We start from the raw sequence: 21,386 nt of genomic DNA, 5'->3' as shown, positions 1-21,386 counted from the left end.
AGAAACTACGTCAGATGTCTGGGGAGGTCTCTCTGAGAACATGACATTTAAGCCTAAACCAAAAGGAGAAGAAGCAACCGGGTGAAGGCGGGGGAAGCATTTCAGGAGCAAGTTAACAGTGTGCACAAAGCCCAGAAGAGGGTGCAAGCTTGGCCTATTTGAGGAATTAAAAGGAAATCGGACTAGCTGTAGAGCAGTGGATTGGGAGGGGTGGGGGAGTGAGAATGGTGTGAGATGATGTTAGAGAAGCAGGCAGGGTGAGACCAGGTGAGGACTATTAGGCAGTTGTAAATAGTTGGGATTTACCCAGAAAAACTGGGAGTACGTATAGCCATCAAAACAATCATCGCCTTTAACTGTATACTCAACATGTTTTTGTTGAAATAATTTGAAATATCTGAAATAATTTCAGATATGCCACTTTCTAAACATTTAACAACCATATTTTTCTCATATCATTTCTCACATCATTTCCCCCCATATCATTTCTCATATCATTCCCCACCTCCCCTCCAAAAAAGAAACCCACGTGGATTTCTGGTAGACGGCATAAGGTTAGATCTTGTGTTTTTGTTTTTTTTTTTTTACCTAGTTTGACAAACTCTGTTAAAAAACAGAACGTGATGTGTTTTTAGGCCATTTACATATAATGTAATTATTGGTATGGTTTAATTCAAAGCTACCATCTTGTTAGTTGTTTTCTATTTGTTCCGTCTGTTCTTCATTCATGGAGGAGAGACTGTGAGTAGATACAAACTTCTCTTGTATCTGTGGTTCCCACGGGTTCTAGACTCTCAATGCTTAACTCATACTTGGCCTTTAGCAATTTGTTCATAATTTTAGCTAAACTCTTCTTAACAACTAGTACATTTGGCCCCATCTTCCTCCATGCTCTGGTACAGGTGAGCCCATGCTTGTCTTTCCTCGGAGACTCCAGTCTTTCCTTAGATTCCAAGCTAGTTGGTTGCCCTGCAACTTCGGCTCTCTGAAGAGTCCACGAAAAGTCATAATTTTGCATATTATCTGGCTGCTTCTTGTTAATACAAGAGTGATTCTCTTTCCAGCTTTCTATATCCCAGGTGCATTATAGGGATGCTAAAGTAGTTTCAGTTCAAATATTAAGGCTCTCCAGATGTAGTAAAGTTCTATTCCCAAATAGAGAGTTCTGGGTGACAAAAAATCCTAAGAAACAAATGATTTTCTTTAAAGCAAAGAAAATATGATCCAAACAGGGAGTTATGGAAGATGTTTTAAAGGAGAATCAGAGATGTCACGATGGAGGAAATGTGGTTAGTAAGAAACAAAATTATTTCACATAATGGGAAAATAGAGGTAGCACAACTGATCAATTAAGAGTTATTTTAAGTGAGATTTAATATGTCCTGCCCAGTGAAGCATTTAAAATGTTACCAAGGTGAAATATAAACGTTGGGCACAAAACTCAAGATGCTGCAGGGTGTTGATTTTAAACGTGCAGGGTGTTGATTTTAAACGTGATTTTAAATGATCTCTTCCAGATTACTCCAGGAAGCAAGGCGGCAGCTGCCAACCTGTGTCCCGGAGATGTCATCCTGGCTATTGATGGCTTCGGTACTGAGTCCATGACTCATGCTGATGCACAGGACAGGATTAAAGCAGCAGCACACCAGCTGTGTCTCAAAATTGACAGGTGCTCTTTAATTAATGGTGTTAAAATTTGATCTGTTTTGCGGAAGAACCTGAACCAGAAGTATAAATGATTTCATCTTCCCAGTGAGAAGGAGTGTCACAGGACCCAGAATTTTGACTGGTTTTTTTTTTAATGTATCAGCCACTTTGGTCTGTTCTTCACTGAAGTCAGTCAATCTAGTAGCTGTTAACAAAGAATTTCTAAAAAGAATCCTCTGGAATGTCAGAATAATGAAAGAGGCTAAAATAACTTTTTTCCTGTACTAACGCAGTTAGTTGACCATGAAAATAGAGCCATTTAAGGTATTGGCCACATAAACACCGAACAGCATGTCCAGTTATACTGCTGTTCTAAACACGGTAGAGAACATGGAGTGGAATTTAGAGATGCTCCTAAAAGAATCTCGTGCTTGCCAAGATGTGATCATGTTAAAATCTGGTTGCTAATATCCTGTATGCTACTGGCTGTTTTGTACTGAACTCAGCCCAGAAGAATCCCACAAGGTATGAGAGGGTACATGTACATGAAGGTTTTAGACAATGAGACATTTCTGACCAAAAATAACATTAGGAAATTGATCTATTGCCATCAGACTCGTGATCTGAAACTGAATTGTGAAAATAATGATTTGTTATAGTGGCTGTTAGCATGTGTGTTCATCCTCTTGCTGTTGTATTCACAATTGTCCCTGCTGTGATCCAAAGGCACAATCAGTCAGCCAATCTGCCATTTCACGAGGTGAAATTGACTCTTTCCCCATCTATGCATAACCTGTGTTCCTGTCAAGCACATAGTCCTGTAGGAGCCACATGATCCCAAGTAGATACATGAGAAGCGTTGGGCAAAGCACATTTCCTTGATGCCAACAGCAAATCCACCTGACAACTCATTCACTGCCTCCTGTGGTGACCCAGGTAGGACAGGAAGGAAGTTGAGGAGATCTAGGGCTCCAGTTTGTCCTGTGGTCATCTGCAGGGTGTGCCTCCAGAATCTCCCTGTCCTGTACTGCTTCCCACAAGCACTGGAGACCCACTTTCTCCAGACACTGTACAATGTCCTCGCCTTAGTTCAGGTTGCTACAATCAAATCCCATAGGCTGGGTGGCTTAAGCAACAAACATTTACTTCTCATAGTTATGGAGGCTGGAAGTCCAAGGTCAGGGAGCCAGCATGGTCGGGTTCTCGGTGAGAGCCCGCTTCCTGGTCACGTCCTCACATGGCCTTCTTTGGTGCATTCACACAGAGAGGGAAGAGATCTCATGCCTCTTCTTTTCATAAGGTCATTAATCCCACCATGAGAGCCCTACTCTAATGATTTAATCTAATCCTAATTACCTCCCAAAGGCCATCACACTGGGGATTAGGATTTCAACATTTGAACTTGGGGTGTGGGGCGAGGATACAAACATTCAGTCAATAGCGGTCCTCCAAGCAATTCTGATCCATTCAAGTCTTCCCAGAAGTACACTAAAAACATAAGACTAATTCAATAAGACAATACAGGATAATGAGCAAGGAATATTGCTTTTGCTCAAAGTATCAAGGGTTTGTTAGTATTTTCAGAAACATAGGAAATTAAAGTATACTAAAACTGGAAGTACCATTAGAATTTGGGGTTTACAAACGTTGTTTTATTTACAGGGTGGAAACTCGCTTATGGTCTCCACAGGTAACTGAAGATGGAAAGGCTCATCCTTTCAAAATCAACTTAGAATCAGAACCACAGGTATGAATTTTGGAGTAAATAATGTTCACATTATGTTTCCTTTTAAATGATGTGGATACCTTCCAAGAGGGAAAAGTGGCAAATATTAAAAAAAAATGGAATAAGCCACCTGATGAAGTGGTTGTCTTTACTCTCTGAGATTAATTTATATTATCCGTGTCTTCTTACATCAAGAAAGAAAGAGAAGTATGCCTAGGCAAACACCTTGTTAAAAGACAAATATGTTCTCATCAGGAAAAAGTCAGCTATATCTATGTATAGTCCACTTACTTTTTCATTTTTTATGATGGACATCTGCCAAATGACCATGAGGTAATCCAAGAAATTTAAGATGTTAACACAAAGCAAAACAAAAATAGGGTCAACCATTTGAAACAGGTGTCTCTAATCTAATAGTTATTGTGAACTTCAATTCCTCAAGGTCTTCACCCAGCTCTTATGTTACATCCTTCTTTAATTATCAGTTCTGGCATTCTATAATTAAGTTTACTCTAGGAGAAGAGTTTTGCATTATGTAATCATGATGATATGCTGCCTGGGCTGCTGAATTACAAAAGATAAAGGATTTTCCCTTCAGGCAACGCTATATAATGAGCTAAATTAATCTAATAATCTGATGCTTATCCATGTCTACTTTCAAAACCTCCAAAAAACTGCAATTAGACCAACCCTCAATTGTGGTATATGGGAAATGTAATCAAGAAAAGGATTTTAGAACCTCTGCTTGGTCAGCAGCTCCCCAAGTTTAATGAGACAGAGATATATAAATCGAATATCCCTTTTTAAACAAGTATCCCTACTAAACTGATTAGATATTCCCAAAGTGTAGTTTTTCTAGACATCTAATGAAAACGAACTGAAAGTATATTTATAATCTATGCTTCAGCAATATTTCCCCTTTCAGGACCATCAACTCCTGAATTTGTCCTTCAAGTTTTCCATTTACCCCCATAAGCCCCCATTCATTTCACTCTTGGTAAAAACATGGAGAGTCCATATGTACATGTGTCTCATAGAGCTTCTAAAGATTTAAATAAATATAGAAAAAGAACTTGGCACAGTGAAGTGCTCTCAGAGCTGCTCACTTAAGTGGGTGCTCTCATTATCGTTGGGCATGGCACCCCTCCCACCAGCCTGTGATCAGAAGGCCTCCTGGCCTTTCTTGACAGTGAGATAGACGGCGGCACAGGGCTTCCTGGAGACCAGTAATGTCTTCCTCATCACTATCCAAGGGTCATTACAAATTACTTTGGATTAAAACCTCATTTTCAGTTAAAATAAAAACCCCACCCCAACCCCAGGAGAAAAAAACATACTAAGTAGTTTAACTTTTAGAGGGAATGAGTTTGTTAGATCCTTGCCCTAGACTTTTGATTGGAGGGAAGGTAGAGCCTGAGCCTAAAAATCACTAAAAGCAAAAGGAGGAGAAAACAGGCCCCAAAGGGAGTGAGCAGGATATATGGAATATTCATGAAGGCGGAACCGCTGTGTCTGTTCTCCTTACTCTGAGTCCCCCAGGCATGGCACACAGCAGGTGCTCACTAAATAGCTGACAAGGGAATGAAAGGAACTGGAGGCCCTAAAGATAAACCTCATTCGAACACCGCAGTCCTGGGAACCAACTCTCAGACTGGTGTTCTACTGCCACCCCCAGGGGCTGCACGCGCAGCAAAGAAATCACGAAAGCTGAGGGGGATATTTAGGTCAGGTAAGAGTGCCACTCCTCAGGGTAGGTGAGTAAAAGGTAAAATGGACGAGACAGGCAATCAATGTGGTGAGAAGCGCTCTGCATGCTGATGGTGCTCACCCCAACATCCAAGGTGGGTGGGCGAATAATGTCTCTAATCGACATCTTCCTGATAGAAGAAAGACTGCAGGAAGAATAAGAACAAAGTTCTCCAGGCAGAGCTGTCACCTGTAGACAGCCCTTGGCAGGAATGCCCAAGCCTACCTGCCTCCTGCAACCCTCATCAACTCATCATTTCAGAGGCAACACACAAAAAAGAGATCACGTGGTGCTTTAAAAGACAGAAAAGGGAAATTTAAGGCTCACGTACACGCATATATTGACCTCCCCAATCTCTCATCATCACTAGGACAAACCGCACAAAATTCTGAGTTTCCTTTTTCCATATAGAGCAGCGGTCCCCAACCTTTTTGGCACCAGGGACCAGTTTCGTGGAAGACAATTTTTCCACGGACGGCGGGGGCGGGGGGGGATGCTTCAGGCGGTAATGTGAGCGATGGGCAGCAGCAGATGAAGCCTCGCTCGCACGTCCGCCGCTCACCTCCTGCTGTGTGGCCCGGTTCCTAACAGGTACTGGTCAGCGGCCTGGGGACTGGGGACCCCTGATATAGAGTACACATCCAAAATTGTACTGCACCCTTTTTCACATTTCCATTCACAATTTCTCCTAATTTTTGAAACCCGGTTTCATCAATACGAGATGCTAAGATATGGGACCAACTACACATATTTGACCAAAGTACCAAATCTCCAGTGATCCCTGATCATGTTGCAGCGCCCACTCTGGCATGTGGGTGACTCAGCAAGTACGTATTTTATTAAGCACGGGGTGAGCTTAGAGCATGCATGATTGGAGCCTGTGTTTTGCTAACATCTCTCCAGAATTGGAGTTTTCAAGGCAATTGTCTGAGCTTTACTCTAGAAGAGGTCCCTTTTGCAGATCTAGGAGTATTAATTTATGACTATGGTTATTCTGAGAATTAATTTTAAAAGATAATCCAGATTTTAAATACTCTGGCCTCTTGTCAATCATTTATTAGCCCGTGTGTCCTGAATTTTGGGGTCAGACAGTATGGATATTTATGATACTGCAAAGGGGGAAAAGATAAAGAATGAGATAGGTTTCAAAAACCAAAAGGTGAAGATTGGGTTAAGGGCTACAGAAGTCAGTCAGATGGAGCTTTTGAACATTCCACTAGTTTGAGTCATGACTAATTTCTTACTTGCACCCTCTCCAAGAGGTGGGTGTTTGAAGGGCTCAGAGATAAGGACCATTTCAGTTCTTCCCCTAAAGGACCATAATATTCCTACCCCTACGAACCTCAGGCCAGATTTATGCATGACCAGTTCACATGACTTGGCACTTCAGGACATTCCCCACAAAATATAGCTAAATTTCAGCATAACCTCTCCTATCTGAAAATCCTATAGCACAAACTAGAACAAAATGCACTGATAAATATCAAACAGTGAATGTAACTTCTGGACTGAGATTGGAGAAAGGCCAAACTGTGGTTATGTTTGTATTCTTTTTTTTTTTTTTAATTAATACAAAGCTATGCAAAGAGATGTCTTTTCTTTCTACAAATAAAGGAACCCCTTCTGGACAACAAAGGTGTGTCAGTCGGAAAAACAAATACCGTTGAATGTTTAAAATACCATCGTATATGAGGGGATTCCCTGGCACTCCAGTGGTTAGGACTCTGTGCTCTCACAGCCAAGGGCCCGGGTTCAATCCCTGGTAGGGAAACTAGGACCCCACAAGCCACGTGGTGCGGCCAAAAAAATAAATAAATAAAGTAAAATAAAATAAAATGCCGTCTTATATGAACAGTAAAATGCCATTGAGCAATACAATATTTGAGCTCTTGTTTCTCAACCCAAGTCAAACTTCTGTTGTAAGTTATCCGACCTTTGCTATTGGACTTAAATACTATTTTTCATTTTAAAAGCAATATATAGTCATTGGGAAAAAAAAAAAACCCATTACATCCTACCATCCGAGTACAGCCACAAATAATAAAATGTTAGTGTATTTTTTCCAGTTTTCTTTCCCCTAGGAATTGGTTTAGGCATTGGGGACTTTTTCTGACACAGTTATAGCAATAATGATACAAAATTTTAATATCTAGATTTTTCCATGTTTCCGTGCTATTATTAAATAGCTAAATTTTGGTTTAATGAATTTAGACTCGAATCTTAGGCTTAAAAGAAACTTTAGAGGTTGTTTAGATCAACCCCTGGCCATTGGATAAACTCCTTCCAGACAGTCCTGAACACGGCCTATGAGCAGGTACATTTTTCTATACAATGCATTGCTCTAGAGAAAAGGTATGTGCTAGAGTTCTCTGTCCTTCTTCAAAGCTTATATTCTCCAATAAAACATTACCCTCATCTTTGTTTAATATTCACTGAACAATTCAAAATTATAATGCAGTTACCACAAGGCAGGAAAGATGCTTTTCAGAAATAAAAATGCTGTTCTCTAAATGAGAAAGGATTGCATCCTTCCCTTAAAAGATTTGATAATAAAGACATGCTATATGCACAATCAAGTGGGGTATGGGTTGAAATTGTCATATTTTCATGAAATAACTTTATTCTACAATGTTTTCATAACTGGACGGCAGCCTACACAAAACAAATTTTCATAAAATCCCCAGTTCCCCAAACTCTTCCCCAGTGAGATATGGGGAACACTTGAAACAGATCACTGAAGAAAAAATAATTATAAGGGTGGCTTTATTTTTCATTTAAGGGGTGAGCATGAGGAGGGGGGCAGGGATTGTTCATAAATTCCAAACACGATAAAATATCATCATTTACTCAGTGTGGCTTGATCAAATATATGATCACTTGACATAGTTTCCCTCATTTCACAGGCATTTTTTTCTTATAAATAAACAGATCTGTATATTATCACACATGTACCAAACATGTTGTATCTGTTGGAGCTGGTTTTTGTCTCAGTTCTCAGACCGAATGTTTATCCAAGTAAGAAACTGAAAGGTGAACTGTCTTAGAATGACATCATTGCTGAGGTCATTTCAAGGACGTGGGAGATTGCTGTCAAGAGGTGCATATTCTCCCAATGGCAGCGGATCTCTGTCAAGTTACTTAGCTTTGATTCTGGCAGCTCTAGCATTCCATTAATTCAGAATATTACTCCTTAATATGAGCGCCTAACAGTTAAAAATAATATTTAAAGATCTAATTAACTGCAATGATTATTTGTTGAATTCTTAAGACATAAGAATCATTTAGATGCTTTTGTCTGAGTAGAATAAACACAAGAGCTGGACTCTATTAACTGCTACATAATTTTTTTTACTAGTATTTTCCATTACTAATGATTTTCCAGGAAAATATAAAAAGGAATTAAAGTGGAATAGCAAACTTCCCGTTGGTTTTGTCTTTTGATTCTGTTTGACCATCAACAATGATGTAAGACTTGGATAGAATGTTGCCTCTCCGTGCCATATTTAAATGTTTTGTTTACCTTTAGTGTATACACTTCATTGTGCTTTTTATGGAATGACTACAGCAGCCCATAAACTAATGCTTTGCAAAAGCTAAATACAAATGTTTGAAGCCTGTATTAGAAACACTTCCTTTTATGATCTGAATGGAAAATAGAGTTTTACTGTTTTATTTTAACAAATTACACTTTTGTGACTTTTGCAATATGTAACTAAAGCTGAAAATGGCAAAGAAAAAGCTTGGAGCTAATTAACTTATGTGCTGCTTTTTGGAAGTACTACTAGAGACTATTATTGCACAAATATTTTCAGAGAAGATGCCTCATTTATAGGACAGTTGGCAACCATGTTCATTTATAACTTTAAGACAGAAGAAATAAGGGCAAAGATTTTTTCCCCCATAAAGCCATCCCATTATTTTTCCTAATTTTTGTAAATTCAATTCTATATACCAAGATCTTTAAGGCATATCACTCTCAGTTTAAAAAAAAAAGCTAAATTCCACAAAGCTTGATTCCTTCAGTACTTCCTGATTCACTCTTTTAATGAACCTGAGAGATTTATAGTCCACCGTAACTAAATTAGGCAATTAGCCTTCTGTCTTCTTTCATATCCAAAAGAGGAGCAAAGGATTGAATCATGGCCATTGTCATTACTTACGATTATTTGCCATTCACTTTTTTCATGCCATAATAACAGCTAATCATAATGGTTAATCATAAAACACAGCCACTCCAAATTCATTATTAAATCAGCCAAAGCAATCAGATTGTACCAGTATATAAATGTTTGCACACATGTTCTGGGATTCAGCATTTTTCTAAAGCCATATTTGGCTGTTTCAGTCATTCTGCTATCTTGTATCAGCAACTACATTGTCACCCAACCAACTTCTAGGCAGTGAGTCATTATTCTGGAGATAAAAAACTGAATCAATAAGATATTAGTCAATTCAATCATACTATCACAGGCTTTGTATTCAACTCAGACCTTCTTTTCAAGTTCAGGAGGCTGTTAAATTTTGCTGCCCAATTTTGATGAGAGAAAAGCTAGCTCCTCTTTACCACATCACAGATTTTCAGGTACCATGAGTTGGGGCAGCTGGAGTCAAAGACGCTGCAGGGCTAGTATTTGAAGCTGCACCCCATTTGCCTTGTCATAACTACTTTTCAAGTGGGCTTTGCCAACAGGCCTAGATGGGGGAATAGGGAGTGTGTGTGACAACTGCCTGCTCAGGAGAACCAAAAGGAAGCGGTGTGCTGCTTGGGTCTCTAAAGGAAGTCATTGGTGTTCTCTGGAATCACCACGCAAAACTGTGGTTCCACCCCTAAGAAAGGAATACAATCTCTTTTCTTAAAAGCACCATCCCACACCTTACTCACCTACAATGACAAGAAAAAAAAATGATACGAATATTACAAGACCTTTTTATTCTTTTAATCAAAAGTCTCCATTAACCATTTCAAATAGTCATAAATGTTTGTACCGTTTGAGATCCGTGTGAGACACTGGTGGCACAGTCAAAAGTAAAGGAAGTTGATGTGAATGTGTGAGCAAAAATACTGTAAAGACTGATCTTACTAATTCCGCCAAATGAAAAGATTTGGAAAGAGAATCAGCTGTGTGTATTTCAGCATTCCCTTTTGATTTTCTTCTGTTGCTTAGAAGAAAAAAAAAGTTTAATGAACTTTACAAAATTATAAATCTGTATAAAAACTGGAAAACGTGATTCCTACATTAGAAGACAGTAATACAGAGTTTCCGATCATTCAGGCATGTTTCACACCCAGGTTTAGGAGTGACGTTTGGTCCTTTTCCCAAAGCAATGAAGTGAAAATCCTTTTGTGAATCATATAAATTAGCTCTCTCTAAATTGCTGACTTAAGTCTTTCTGGGATTAGAGTAAACATGAACGCACAACATGAAATCATCACAATAGAAAGGGAGGGTTTTCTATAAATGTTATTCCTGCTTTCATAAGGAAAGTCTTTTAATTCCTATTATTTTTTCTAAATTTAAGGTTATATCTTAATGCAAATTAAGAATTTTGTTTGTTGTAGGAATTAAGAAAAAAACTTGGATTAGTTATAATGATTCAGTACAGTTATTCATAAATGCTCACTCCCTTTCTGATTGTTTTATTCTCCCGTTTTCTAAAATGGGGGAAATTTTAAGATATTACTAGAAGAGAAAGCATATGTAAGTTCTACTTAAGAAAATGTTAAGTAGAATAATTTTTCTAAGCCAAAAATCTCACTTCTGACACAAAAATTCTGGATTCAAATGAGTCTTATGAGAATTTCTTAAAAGCTCTAGATGTAGAAGTCAGTAGGGAGCAGACAAGAGGTATAATATTCGAATTATTTTATAATATTTCAAATAAGGTCAGTTCCTTTGCACCTGAACATTTGGTGGGTGATTACAGCACATGTAAAGTTCACGGCGAATGCAGTCCTCCCTTAACCTGGCCATCAATCTCGTAGAGGTAAAGGAACCCTGATTAACAAGAGCGATGCTGTTGATTTGTGCGTTAACGGCTTTGTTGTGCATTCTGTGGCTCTGTGTATTTTGTCTGCCATTGTACAGGAGTTCAAACCCATTGGTGCCGGGTACAACAGAAGGGCCCAGCCTTTTGTTGCAGCAGCAAACATTGATGACAAAAGACAGGTAGTGAGCGCTTCCTATAACTCACCCATTGGGCTCTATTCAACCAGCAATATACAAGATGCGCTTCACGGGCAGCTGCGGGGGCTCATTCCTAGCTCACCTCAAAAGTAAGTACTCCACTTGGTTTCTGGCCACCATGTTCTTAATGGTGATAGTATGACTTCTCTTCCTTTCAAAAGTCCAGCTCTTGCTGTTTTATTTTTACTTTCCTGAAGGCACGATCAGATTTTTATCTTAAAGACAAGCATCTAGAACATGGTTCTAATGTTCTGGAGTCCAATCTGCCAGTTCCCGAACATTTAGTGAATAGATGGTTAAAAGGAAGAAATCGCTCTGGTTCCATCATCACCCTTCTTAGTCATGTCAATATTTGGTGGTAAATAATCCTTTCTGTACGATTATTGTTCATTTAATTTTATCTAAATATATATACATATATATATTAGTCTTCCACTGAGGGACTTCTTTAACCCTTTGTTTTCACAGGATGTGAACTACTTTGAACACAAGCACAATATTCGGCCCAAACCTTTCATAATTCCAGGCCGAAGCAGGTCATAAAGCTTTAAGATTGTGAAGTTTGGAGTGCATGCATCTTTAATAAATCCTACTAATCACCAAGACACATAACTCTTAGGTGTTTGGAGTGACTTTTCTCATTTTGAAGCTTATTTCAAAAGCAAAAGAAACAAATTCACTTAGCAGAGAAGAGAGTAAATATTGACCAGATTATAGAGCTGTGAAATATTATGCAATCCCTGTGTGTATTTATAACTGATACCCCTGCCATTCTGAGGATCCCATCCAGAACACAGTGACCTTCTGAGGCTGGCAGGAAGGCCCAGGCAGCAGTCACAAAAATGAAAACCAGCCCCTGGTCAGGAGTAAGGCAGCAGGTGAGGCAAACGTGGAAAGGCTGGTGTAGCTTTCCATGTTTGACAGTCTCTGATCATCCCATCTCAGCACCTAATTCTCATTGCACCATCAGAGCCCAGTGGGTAATCCCACTCATTCTAGCTCTTAATAAAAATAAATTTGTGTTCTTATGGATACTTGCAAAGGAAGAGAAGCCACTTGAAAAGGAACTTTTCCACTTGGGGAAAATAAGTATAAGGAAAGAAAGAGTTGGAGGCAGAGAGATTTACTGGGTTACCCTCATGGATAACTGTGCACACACTGGAATAAAAATGAGCAATATCTCTGCTTGTCTGTCAGAGAAACAGATCATCTTCAGATGATCCTTTTCAAATCTTCTCTAGAAACTGAATTCCAACCTACGAGGAAAGAAATTAATGCTCTGTCTTGCCACATCAGGAAATAGTGACTTCGGGAAACCTCAAACCCATTCCTCTGACCTCAGCTACATCAATCAGCCCAGAGGAAGGAAGTTGGGGGTTAGGCTGGATCAAGCCTAACAGGTTAGGATCATTGAATAATGATCTACATCACGTGTCACTAATAGGGGTCCATAGGTAGAGTCAATTCACAATGTTTTATTTAACCCTCCCGTTTTTAAAAACACTGAATTTAAGTTTAAGATGGAACATCTACCCTCTAACTTGCCAAAATGCCCATCATGCCTTAGCGTATGATACCTGGCCCATTTTCATATATGTGTGACCCTCCTGGCCTCTGGAGACATCTGAGTTTATGATGCCTGCTGTGGATGGTCAGCCATCACTTGATACATGATTTCCGTGTGCAGACCTTTCTATAAGCTACAGTCAGGGCTAGAGGATTACCTCAAAATAAGTCAGACAATTTTGTGATATCAGACTCAGAAAGAAGGAGTGGAGTAAAAGAGCAGGAGAAAGATGCTAAAAAGGCAATGACTACCAAATACATCTGCCCCCACTACATATTATATCCCCAGCACCCAGAAAAGGGGCGGGGACAGAGTACATGCTCAACAAATGTTCATTAGATAAAGGAACAAAAGCCCAAGAGTACCTAATCAGACCTCCTGAGTAGCAAGAAGAATCAAGAGCTGTTACCCTTCCCTCATACTGGCAACTCTGAACAATCCTTTTTTTTGCTTCTCTTAGTTTTTGCCTCCTTCATATTCCATTTTCCTCTGTATCTTTTCTCTATTTCTCCACATTCAACAGCTTCCCAACACCACTCTAAATAATATTAAAAAAAACTGGATTAAAAGTTAAAATGCTCTTTTGCTATTGAATAAATAGATACATAATATATGCATCTTCCCAGAGAAGCAGAGTAAAATGGATCTACTTGCACTCTTTTGAGCTTAGCATAATGGTAAGCTCACTAACTTGAGCTATAGGACTCCACGAGGCTCAGATAAAATGATACATTAGAGTAACACAGATCTTGCTTTTGCTGAAGACCAATAACATTTAATTTTATAAAAATTCAGGGAAAGTCAAGGAGATTCAGGTATGTAATGCCCTTCTCTTACATTTTCATTTTAATTCAAACATGGTGATAATAATAAGCCACTCATAATTTTGTATTGTAAGCTGGTGCCTTTCAATCTAGCTAAATTTGGAAGAGGGGAGTGGAAAAAGAGATGAGAGGATCTGCTTAAAAAACAGGTACCAGTACACAAATCTTAAAAAAATTATAAAAAATGCTTCTATTATCCTTCCTTTCTTCCTGTGCCCCCTCACTATTTGCTCTAGCTTCTGAATTTCTTGTTCTTACCAAATGATTGTTCATCAAGGTGGAATTTTGAGTGGCTACTTACCAAGCAATAACTACACCATTAATAAACAACTTTTGAATCAGAAGTAAGTTGGAGATGCTAATATATTCATTTCCCTGGGTCTTACTATTAGTTAGGGTTCTTTCAATGGTTTCATCATAATTGAAGCATATGAAAAGACCAGTATTTTCATATGAAAATATGTAAATGTTTAAAGCCACAGCTATCATTAAAAATACATACAAGGCTAGATCCAAATGATAAAATACAATCTGGTGAGTGGTTTTTGGACAAGTCGCTTCTGGAAGCATGTCCCCAAGTCTATATACACACCAGGGAAGTTAGTTCTCTGTCTAATGATCTATCCAAGTGTATGAGAGTAATTGAGTGTATCATCAACCTTACAGGTTGCCAAGCCAGTAAGTCAATGTCAAGAAATCTCAATGGTATCTACCTTTCCAGGTCACAGGAATAGGTCATGGTGACCCATGATGATCTCCACAGTGACTAGAGTCCATGAAAACTATTTTATTTAAAGCATCAGTTCAAGAGCTCTTTTAAAATTGTCCCAGAAATTTATAAAAAGATAATTGTTTCTTGCTTAGGGTTTATTTCCTATCTATTCAATACACACGGATCCCTAAATAGAATGATAAAGAAACTAGGAAATAGAAGACACAGTCTCTGTTTAAATAAAGTTATATACACAAGCATGCATGTATATAAGAACACTAATAACAGAAAAAAATGTAATACTAATTACAACTGTAAAATAAGGTATATCTGTAAGTTCTGAGCTGACCATAGTTTACTTCTCCACTATCTAGCACCATGCCTGGCACACAGTAAGGTCGAGTAGTTATAAATGCTTGTTGAAAAGGTTCACTATTTTGAGCCCAAGTCTCCCAATATTGAAACTCAGTGTTTCAAATCCCTAAATTACAATTTAATAAACTTCATTATACTGAGGTCAAATCAATATGATCCTGACTAAACTGCACTATAACTGAAATGTTATTTCTATTCTTTTACCAACTGAAGTCAATTTCAGCATAGTGTTGAGCCTATGAAAATGGTGAATAAACCATATGACATTTTTGTATGTGATCAACCAATTTACTGATTGAGTTTCAAACAAGTTCTCAGTAGCTGGGAAGTGAAGGAGCAAGTTCATATATACCTGCCCAATTCAGTCTTTGCAGGTGGTTGAACTGGATAACACAACACACACAAAAATTTTAATTCATCTAGTGACATGGGTTGCTCAGACTATCCAGGCTGCAGCATTGATGAAGCCAGTAAAATCAATGCCCAATATATGCTTTTGGTTTTTGCTCTCTGAATGGGGCTGAGGTTGGCATTAGTGGCCCTAGAGAGTAAATGCAGGTATGCGGCCATACTTGAGCCCTCAGAGGACACTTTCAGGAAAACACACCATATAAATTGTTCTCTGCCTTCAGTTTACAGCAACACTAACCTGCAGGCATGACTGAAGTTCACACTAATATTACTATTTCTTTTAGCTTTGTCTTAAATGACTGCGCTTAAAAAAAACCAATATATTCCTTTTCTCAAAAAATGCATTTCTCATGCTGCACTTAAAATGCATGTAGAAAAATGACTTTTTAGTCATTGGCATCAGTTATGACTAACCTCTTATCCACGGAAAATTCTATTCATAGCGAATAAGAAATTTCTGTCGTCCTTAAAGTTGCATGACTGGCCTTTCTGATGTTTTAATAATGAGTTGCCTTAAATTGTCTTTAAAAGGAAATGACAAATATGCATGGAAATATATGTGTGCTTCCAAAATTTTACAAGAAGTAGCTATGTATAAAAGAAATATATATATATATATCTTAGCTCTAAGTAGCATTCACAGAGTTTGAGATCACCTTATTTCCCCTCTAATCATTCATTTCAAGGCGACAGGCATTTATTGGCTGTTTCTAGAGCCTATATCAAATCACCGAACAATTTTTTATAGTCTTCACAAAATGAATGAATGAAAGTAGAAAAAGTTAAAATAGTAACAATAAAATATTTACAAAATAGTCTTAAAACATAATCTCTATCACATAACCTACAAGTTGCCAATTACTATTCAATTAAGGCCCAACTGCATTTCTGAAAATACTTCTTCTTTTGAAACGTTTAGCCTAAATATTTGATTGGATCTTCATGCTGCATACTCATATTACTATTTGTGAAGGATCATTCATTAATATTTTAGTTTTAAAAACTGCAGCTCAGAAATGTAAAAGGATGTCCCGCTAATGTAATTTCCCTGAGCCACTTCCTTTATGCACAGCTCTTTTTACATGAAGCCTTCGCCTCGTAGAACATATTGTCTAGTAGAACAGAGCCAAACAATGCAATATCACCTGTACCTTTTAATTTTGTTAAACGTTTTTCAATCATGAATTTTTAAATGTCTTCCCTTTTGAAAATAACTTCTAGCCAGAAATAAATATTTCTTTTTCATTTGATTTAATTCACCTCTTACTTTTAACCTCTCTGTACTTGTTCTCTGTGTTCTCCTGTCTGGATTTTCTGGTTCCTGTGTCATCTCTGTGTAACGTGGTCATTAACACAGTGGATGCAGTACTCCGTCCGGTATTGACGGTGGCAGTGGACGTAGCACCCCTTCTTCTGTCAGTACTCTTAGTACTATTTGCCCAGGTGACTTGAAAGTTGCTGCTAAGATGGCCCCTAACATTCCTTTGGAAATGGAACTTCCTGGTGTGAAGATTATACATGCTCAGTTTAATACACCTATGCAGTTGTACTCAGATGGCAATATTATGGAAACACTTCAGGGTCAGGTTTCAACAGCTCTAGGGGAAACGCCCTCAATGAGGTAATATGAGTCTTTTTGAACCATCGGCATATTAACATGGGCAATGTCAACTTTACTGGTGTCTTGTACACTGTCTTATCATTGAAAGAAAGCTTTGTGAAAAGCTTTCAAAAAAAATACTAAGGATTTATTGCAGATATCTAGGCCTAATGATAAGGGCGATTTGAAAAATTAACCAAGTAGAGTTTTATGTGACAGATCGCAATAAACTGAAATCATGGAAGGACCAAACGTATATGTCTTTTGAAAAACTGCAGTGTAGTTTACGAATGTCTGGTACAATACTTCTCAAAAGTGATTTATAATCTGGGATAATCTATGTTTCTCCTTTGGGGGTCAAAAACTGGGAAAGGGATGGGAGGTTCAGAGAAGTTTTAAAAGAGATGATACCTCTTTTTTCTTCTAATGGCATCTTGTGGAGAGTTAATTATTTTTCATTTAAAATTTCTGTCATGAATAAGGGTTTATAAGTGAATATCTCAAGCTACTGCTATAGACATTTAATTTCCATTGATCGCTATTTTGACTAATTTCTTCTTTATTATGCATATTTGTTCAAAGTACTTTTGCCATCAAGCATTTTCAATTAAAAAAATTTACTGTAAGATAAAATCTTATTACTTCTTTCAATATTATAGGGCCATTATAAAGTATGGTAATGCTTATGAGTGCTAGGTACCAATATCCCAGAGATAATTCTTGGGATGAATACAATGTGATAATAATACCATAATGTATCTCAAAGCCATTTGCAAGGAGTTTCAGATATATAAGATGATTACTTCCAAATATGACACTGGTAATAAAAATATGTGCAAATAACAACTACCTTTTCTAGATAATGCAATTAAATGACATAAAATAATAAAGCAACTCAGTGCCTGACATGTATTTTTATTGTGGCTTTTTTTTATTGTTCATCATGAATATATCTGTAGAAAGTTTATTAAAATAAAGCTTCTATCATTTTTGTAAATGAATTATAATGCGGCTATTTAGTAGCCAACAAAGCTGACTTCTATGTGAAAGTTGCTACATTATGCACTTTCAAACACTGACAAGTTGAATTTCTTCAGTTTACAAGCAAAATGATACCTTTGTTGTCTACAGAAGTTAACAAAACTAAACCATACACTGTTGCTTTAATATCAGAAATGAATCTGAATTTTACTGACATCTTTATGACTGAGAATAATCAAACCAGGCTCACTCGTGCACTTTCTATCATGTGTATGTTGTCCTTTTTTTTCCTGAGAAAGGTTAATTTTGTTCACATTATAATTATATATCCATCAGACGTAAGCATTATTTTTTAAATTACTATTTCCTAACAATCACATTTTAGTTGCCCTCCAAAGGATTTTGCCACATGGAGAAGTGCTGATGTGACCCCCAGGTTAATTACTGATATTTTTAAGGCAACCCGTGTGAATTCACATTATATTTTTAGCTATTGATATAATAGACATTAACTTGAAAATACTGAATCTCTGTCCAGGAGTTGCTGTAAATATAGTGATCACTGCTTGTTGATATCTTGTGGCTTCTTGCACATACACACACTCCTGACGCTGTTTCGCAAACCATATTGTGTTTCAGTGAACCCACGGCCTCCCCAGTGCCCCCCCAGTCGGATGTGTACCGGATGCTCCACGACAATCGGAATGAACCTACTCAGCCTCGCCAGTCAGGCTCCTTCAGGGTGCTCCAGGAACTAGTGAACGATGGTGAGCAGTCGTGAACATCTGCTGAAACGTTATTGATAGAGGCTATTGGAAGGATCAGGGTGGGGGAGGGCAGCAAGCATAATGGGAATGAGAGTCTAAAAACAGATTTTAGGGCTTCCCTGGTGGCGCAGTGGTTGAGAGTCCGCCTGCCGATGCAGCGGACACGGGTTCGTGCCCCGGTCCGGGAGGATCCCACATGCCGCGGAGCGGCTGGGCTCGAGCGGCTGGGCCCATGAGCCATGGCCGCTGAGACTGCGCGTCCGGAGCCTGTGCTCCGCAACGGGAGAGACCACAACAGTGAGAGGCCCGCGTACCGCAAAACAAAACAAAACAAAACAAAAAACCCGATTTTAATCAGTCATCAAATGATTCTTTGCTGAAAAGGACTTGGGTGGTGCTTGGTTAAGGAAAGGAGCTTCCAGACATATCCAGGTAGCCACCAACTTGGTGATTAAAGCGTGCTGAAGACAAATCCCATCCACAGTAGTCAAGGGCTGGCTCAGCTTATAGATCATAAAATGTTGCAAAATTTCTCAGCCTCCCCCATATTCCAGGGTGTCATGATCATCAAAATTTTAAAATAACACTGGAATGAACCCTTACTGTGCTCCAAATCCTGTGCTGAGTGCTTTGCACACATGGTCATTTAATCCGCACAGTAACCCAGTGAGGTAGGAGCTATTATTTTCCCTATTTAACAAAAGAGAAAATGAGGCACAGAGAGGGTGTATGTGTACAAAGTCACACAGCAAGTAAGAAACAGAGTTGGGTCTCCAGCCCACTCCTGCTGTCTTCAGAGTTCATACTCTTACCAATGTTTTTCCACTTCCAAAAGATATACTGTCCTTTAGAAGTTGCACAAAAACGCAAAATGCCCCATTAATATAGCCACTATCAAAAAAAAAATGGAAAATGAGTGTTGGTAACGGTATGGAGAAATGGGGACTCTTGTGCATTGCTGATGGGGAATGTAACATGGTGCAGCTACTGTGAGAAACAGTAAGGTGGTTCCTCAAAAAGTTAAACATAGAATTGCCATAGGATCCAGAAACCCACTGCTGCATGTATACTCAGGAGAACTGCAAGCAGGGACTCAAACCAATACTCGTATACCAGCGTTCATAGAAGCCTTATGCACAACAGCCAGAAGGTGGAAAGAACCTAAACGTCTATCCACACGTGAATGGATATACATAATGTGCTATATCCATAAATTAGAGTATTATTCAGCCTTAAAAAGGAATGAAAATTCTGATACATGCTGCAACATGGATGAACCTTGAAAACATTCTGCTAAGTGAAATAAGCCAGAGACATAAGGATAGATATTGTGCGATTCCATTTATATGAGGACCCTAGAATAGGCAAGTCATAGACACAGAAAGCAGAACAGAGGTCACCAGGGTCTGGAAGGAGGGGGGAATATGGAATTAATGTTTCCTGGGTACAGAGTTTCTGTTTTGGATGATGAAAAAGTTCTCGAAATAGATATTGGTGATGGTTGCACAACATTGGGAATATACTTAATGCTACTGAATTACACACTTAAAAATAGATAAGATGGTCGATTTTATGTATATTTTAACCACAATTAAAAAAAGAAGAATGCAAAATGCCCTCTGCCCCTCTGGGCATTTTGTAACAGCTCCCTATGACAACAACTACAACAATTTTTAACTAATTTTGTTTTGTAAGGTCCCGTTTCAGAACAAATTATGCTTGAACCAGTCCTGCTTCTTCCTAAATGATATTGTGGGTGCAACTAAGAATTCCTCAGGTTAAAGTGCACACCTTAAAATAGAAGCGAAGTATAAACTGTTGCCAGCTGTTCCCTTGCCATAAATGGAAACACTCTGTTTTTCAGATGACCGTCCTGCTGGAACTCGGAGTGTGAGAGCTCCAGTTACAAAAGTCCCATGTGGTGCTGGCAGCACACAGAAGATGCCACTCTGTGACAAATGTGGGAGTGGCATTGTGTAAGTTTCATTTTCAACCCCAAAATTCATCATAAATCTTGCTGTCAGTTCTCTATTTCTTGTACTTTAAGACTCCATATATAGAAAATGTTTTAAGTTTTATGAAAAACAAATTTCTATTCATTGACTTGAAACATAATGTCCACACATTTAGCACATTTTGACCAGAATTCCTTCGATGTACCCCCAAATTAGCATAGAATGTGAGTCGAATATCTTGACTTATAATTTCAGACATATTCTGGTGAAAAGAAACCACCCCAGAAGTATATTTAAAAAGTTATTTCCAAGAATAACTTCACTTCAAAAAGTCCTCCCTTTGTTAATGTATATAGTCTTTGAACACTTCCTTTTCTGTATAGTCTTTGAACACTTCCTTTTCTGTATAAACCCAGGAAAACAAATATGGGGGTCACCCAGTTATTAATTAAAACACATTATCTTTATGTGGTTTCTTAAGTTGCACAAATACTGAAATATGATTTTTAGACATAGAGTCAGCTTCCATTTCAAGGGACTTCATGTGTGAATAGCCACACTTGCTAGTTCAAACCTTCAAGTGAACCAGAGCATTTCAGTCTCTCCACCTCATGCCCCATGTGGTCACCTCTTCCATCCCTTTTTTCTGTTCCTCTGTCATTAGCTCACACACTGAGGCACCATCTGTCCACTTACCCAGGACTCATCCCAGGCGGGCAGTGGGAGATAAGCCTGGTTACAGCACAGAAGGGGCTGTGAGACAGAGAAACAAGCAGGACAGGGAGATGGGAGCAGACAGGACCTCAAAACATACGACAGGTTGTGATGTTATACGAAGCAATGATTGCCCCCAAGCTGGAGTAAACTGCTTTGACGGTAGAGGCCAAGT

At 38.5% G+C, this 21,386-nt stretch overlaps 2 protein-coding genes across 3 annotated transcripts in view; one reads left to right on the top strand and one right to left on the bottom strand.

Moving 5' to 3' along the window:
• Nucleotides 1-21,386, bottom strand: part of CFAP96 (cilia and flagella associated protein 96) — a 93,519-nt gene that overhangs the window by 23,337 nt on the left and 48,796 nt on the right. The window lies entirely within an intron of this gene.
• Nucleotides 1-21,386, top strand: part of PDLIM3 (PDZ and LIM domain 3) — a 30,238-nt gene that overhangs the window by 7,451 nt on the left and 1,401 nt on the right. The window contains exons 2-7 of one of the 2 annotated variants that reach the window (XM_082863762.1): nucleotides 1,518-1,669; nucleotides 3,310-3,394; nucleotides 11,774-11,841; nucleotides 16,552-16,815; nucleotides 18,415-18,542; nucleotides 20,407-20,518. In XM_082863762.1, the coding sequence (XP_082719888.1) occupies nucleotides 1,518-1,669; nucleotides 3,310-3,394; nucleotides 11,774-11,841; nucleotides 16,552-16,815; nucleotides 18,415-18,542; nucleotides 20,407-20,518 (809 nt within the window). Of the gene's footprint in view, nucleotides 1-1,517; nucleotides 1,670-3,309; nucleotides 3,395-11,206; nucleotides 11,395-11,773; nucleotides 11,842-16,551; nucleotides 16,816-18,414; nucleotides 18,543-20,406; nucleotides 20,519-21,386 lie in introns of both variants that reach the window. The other variant, XM_082863763.1, reaches the window with a different exon arrangement.

Source organism: Leucopleurus acutus, assembly GCF_964270905.1.
Source record: "Leucopleurus acutus genome assembly, chromosome: 21".
NCBI lineage: Eukaryota > Metazoa > Chordata > Mammalia > Artiodactyla > Delphinidae > Leucopleurus > Leucopleurus acutus.
This window is presented reverse-complemented; position numbering and strand designations above follow the sequence as displayed.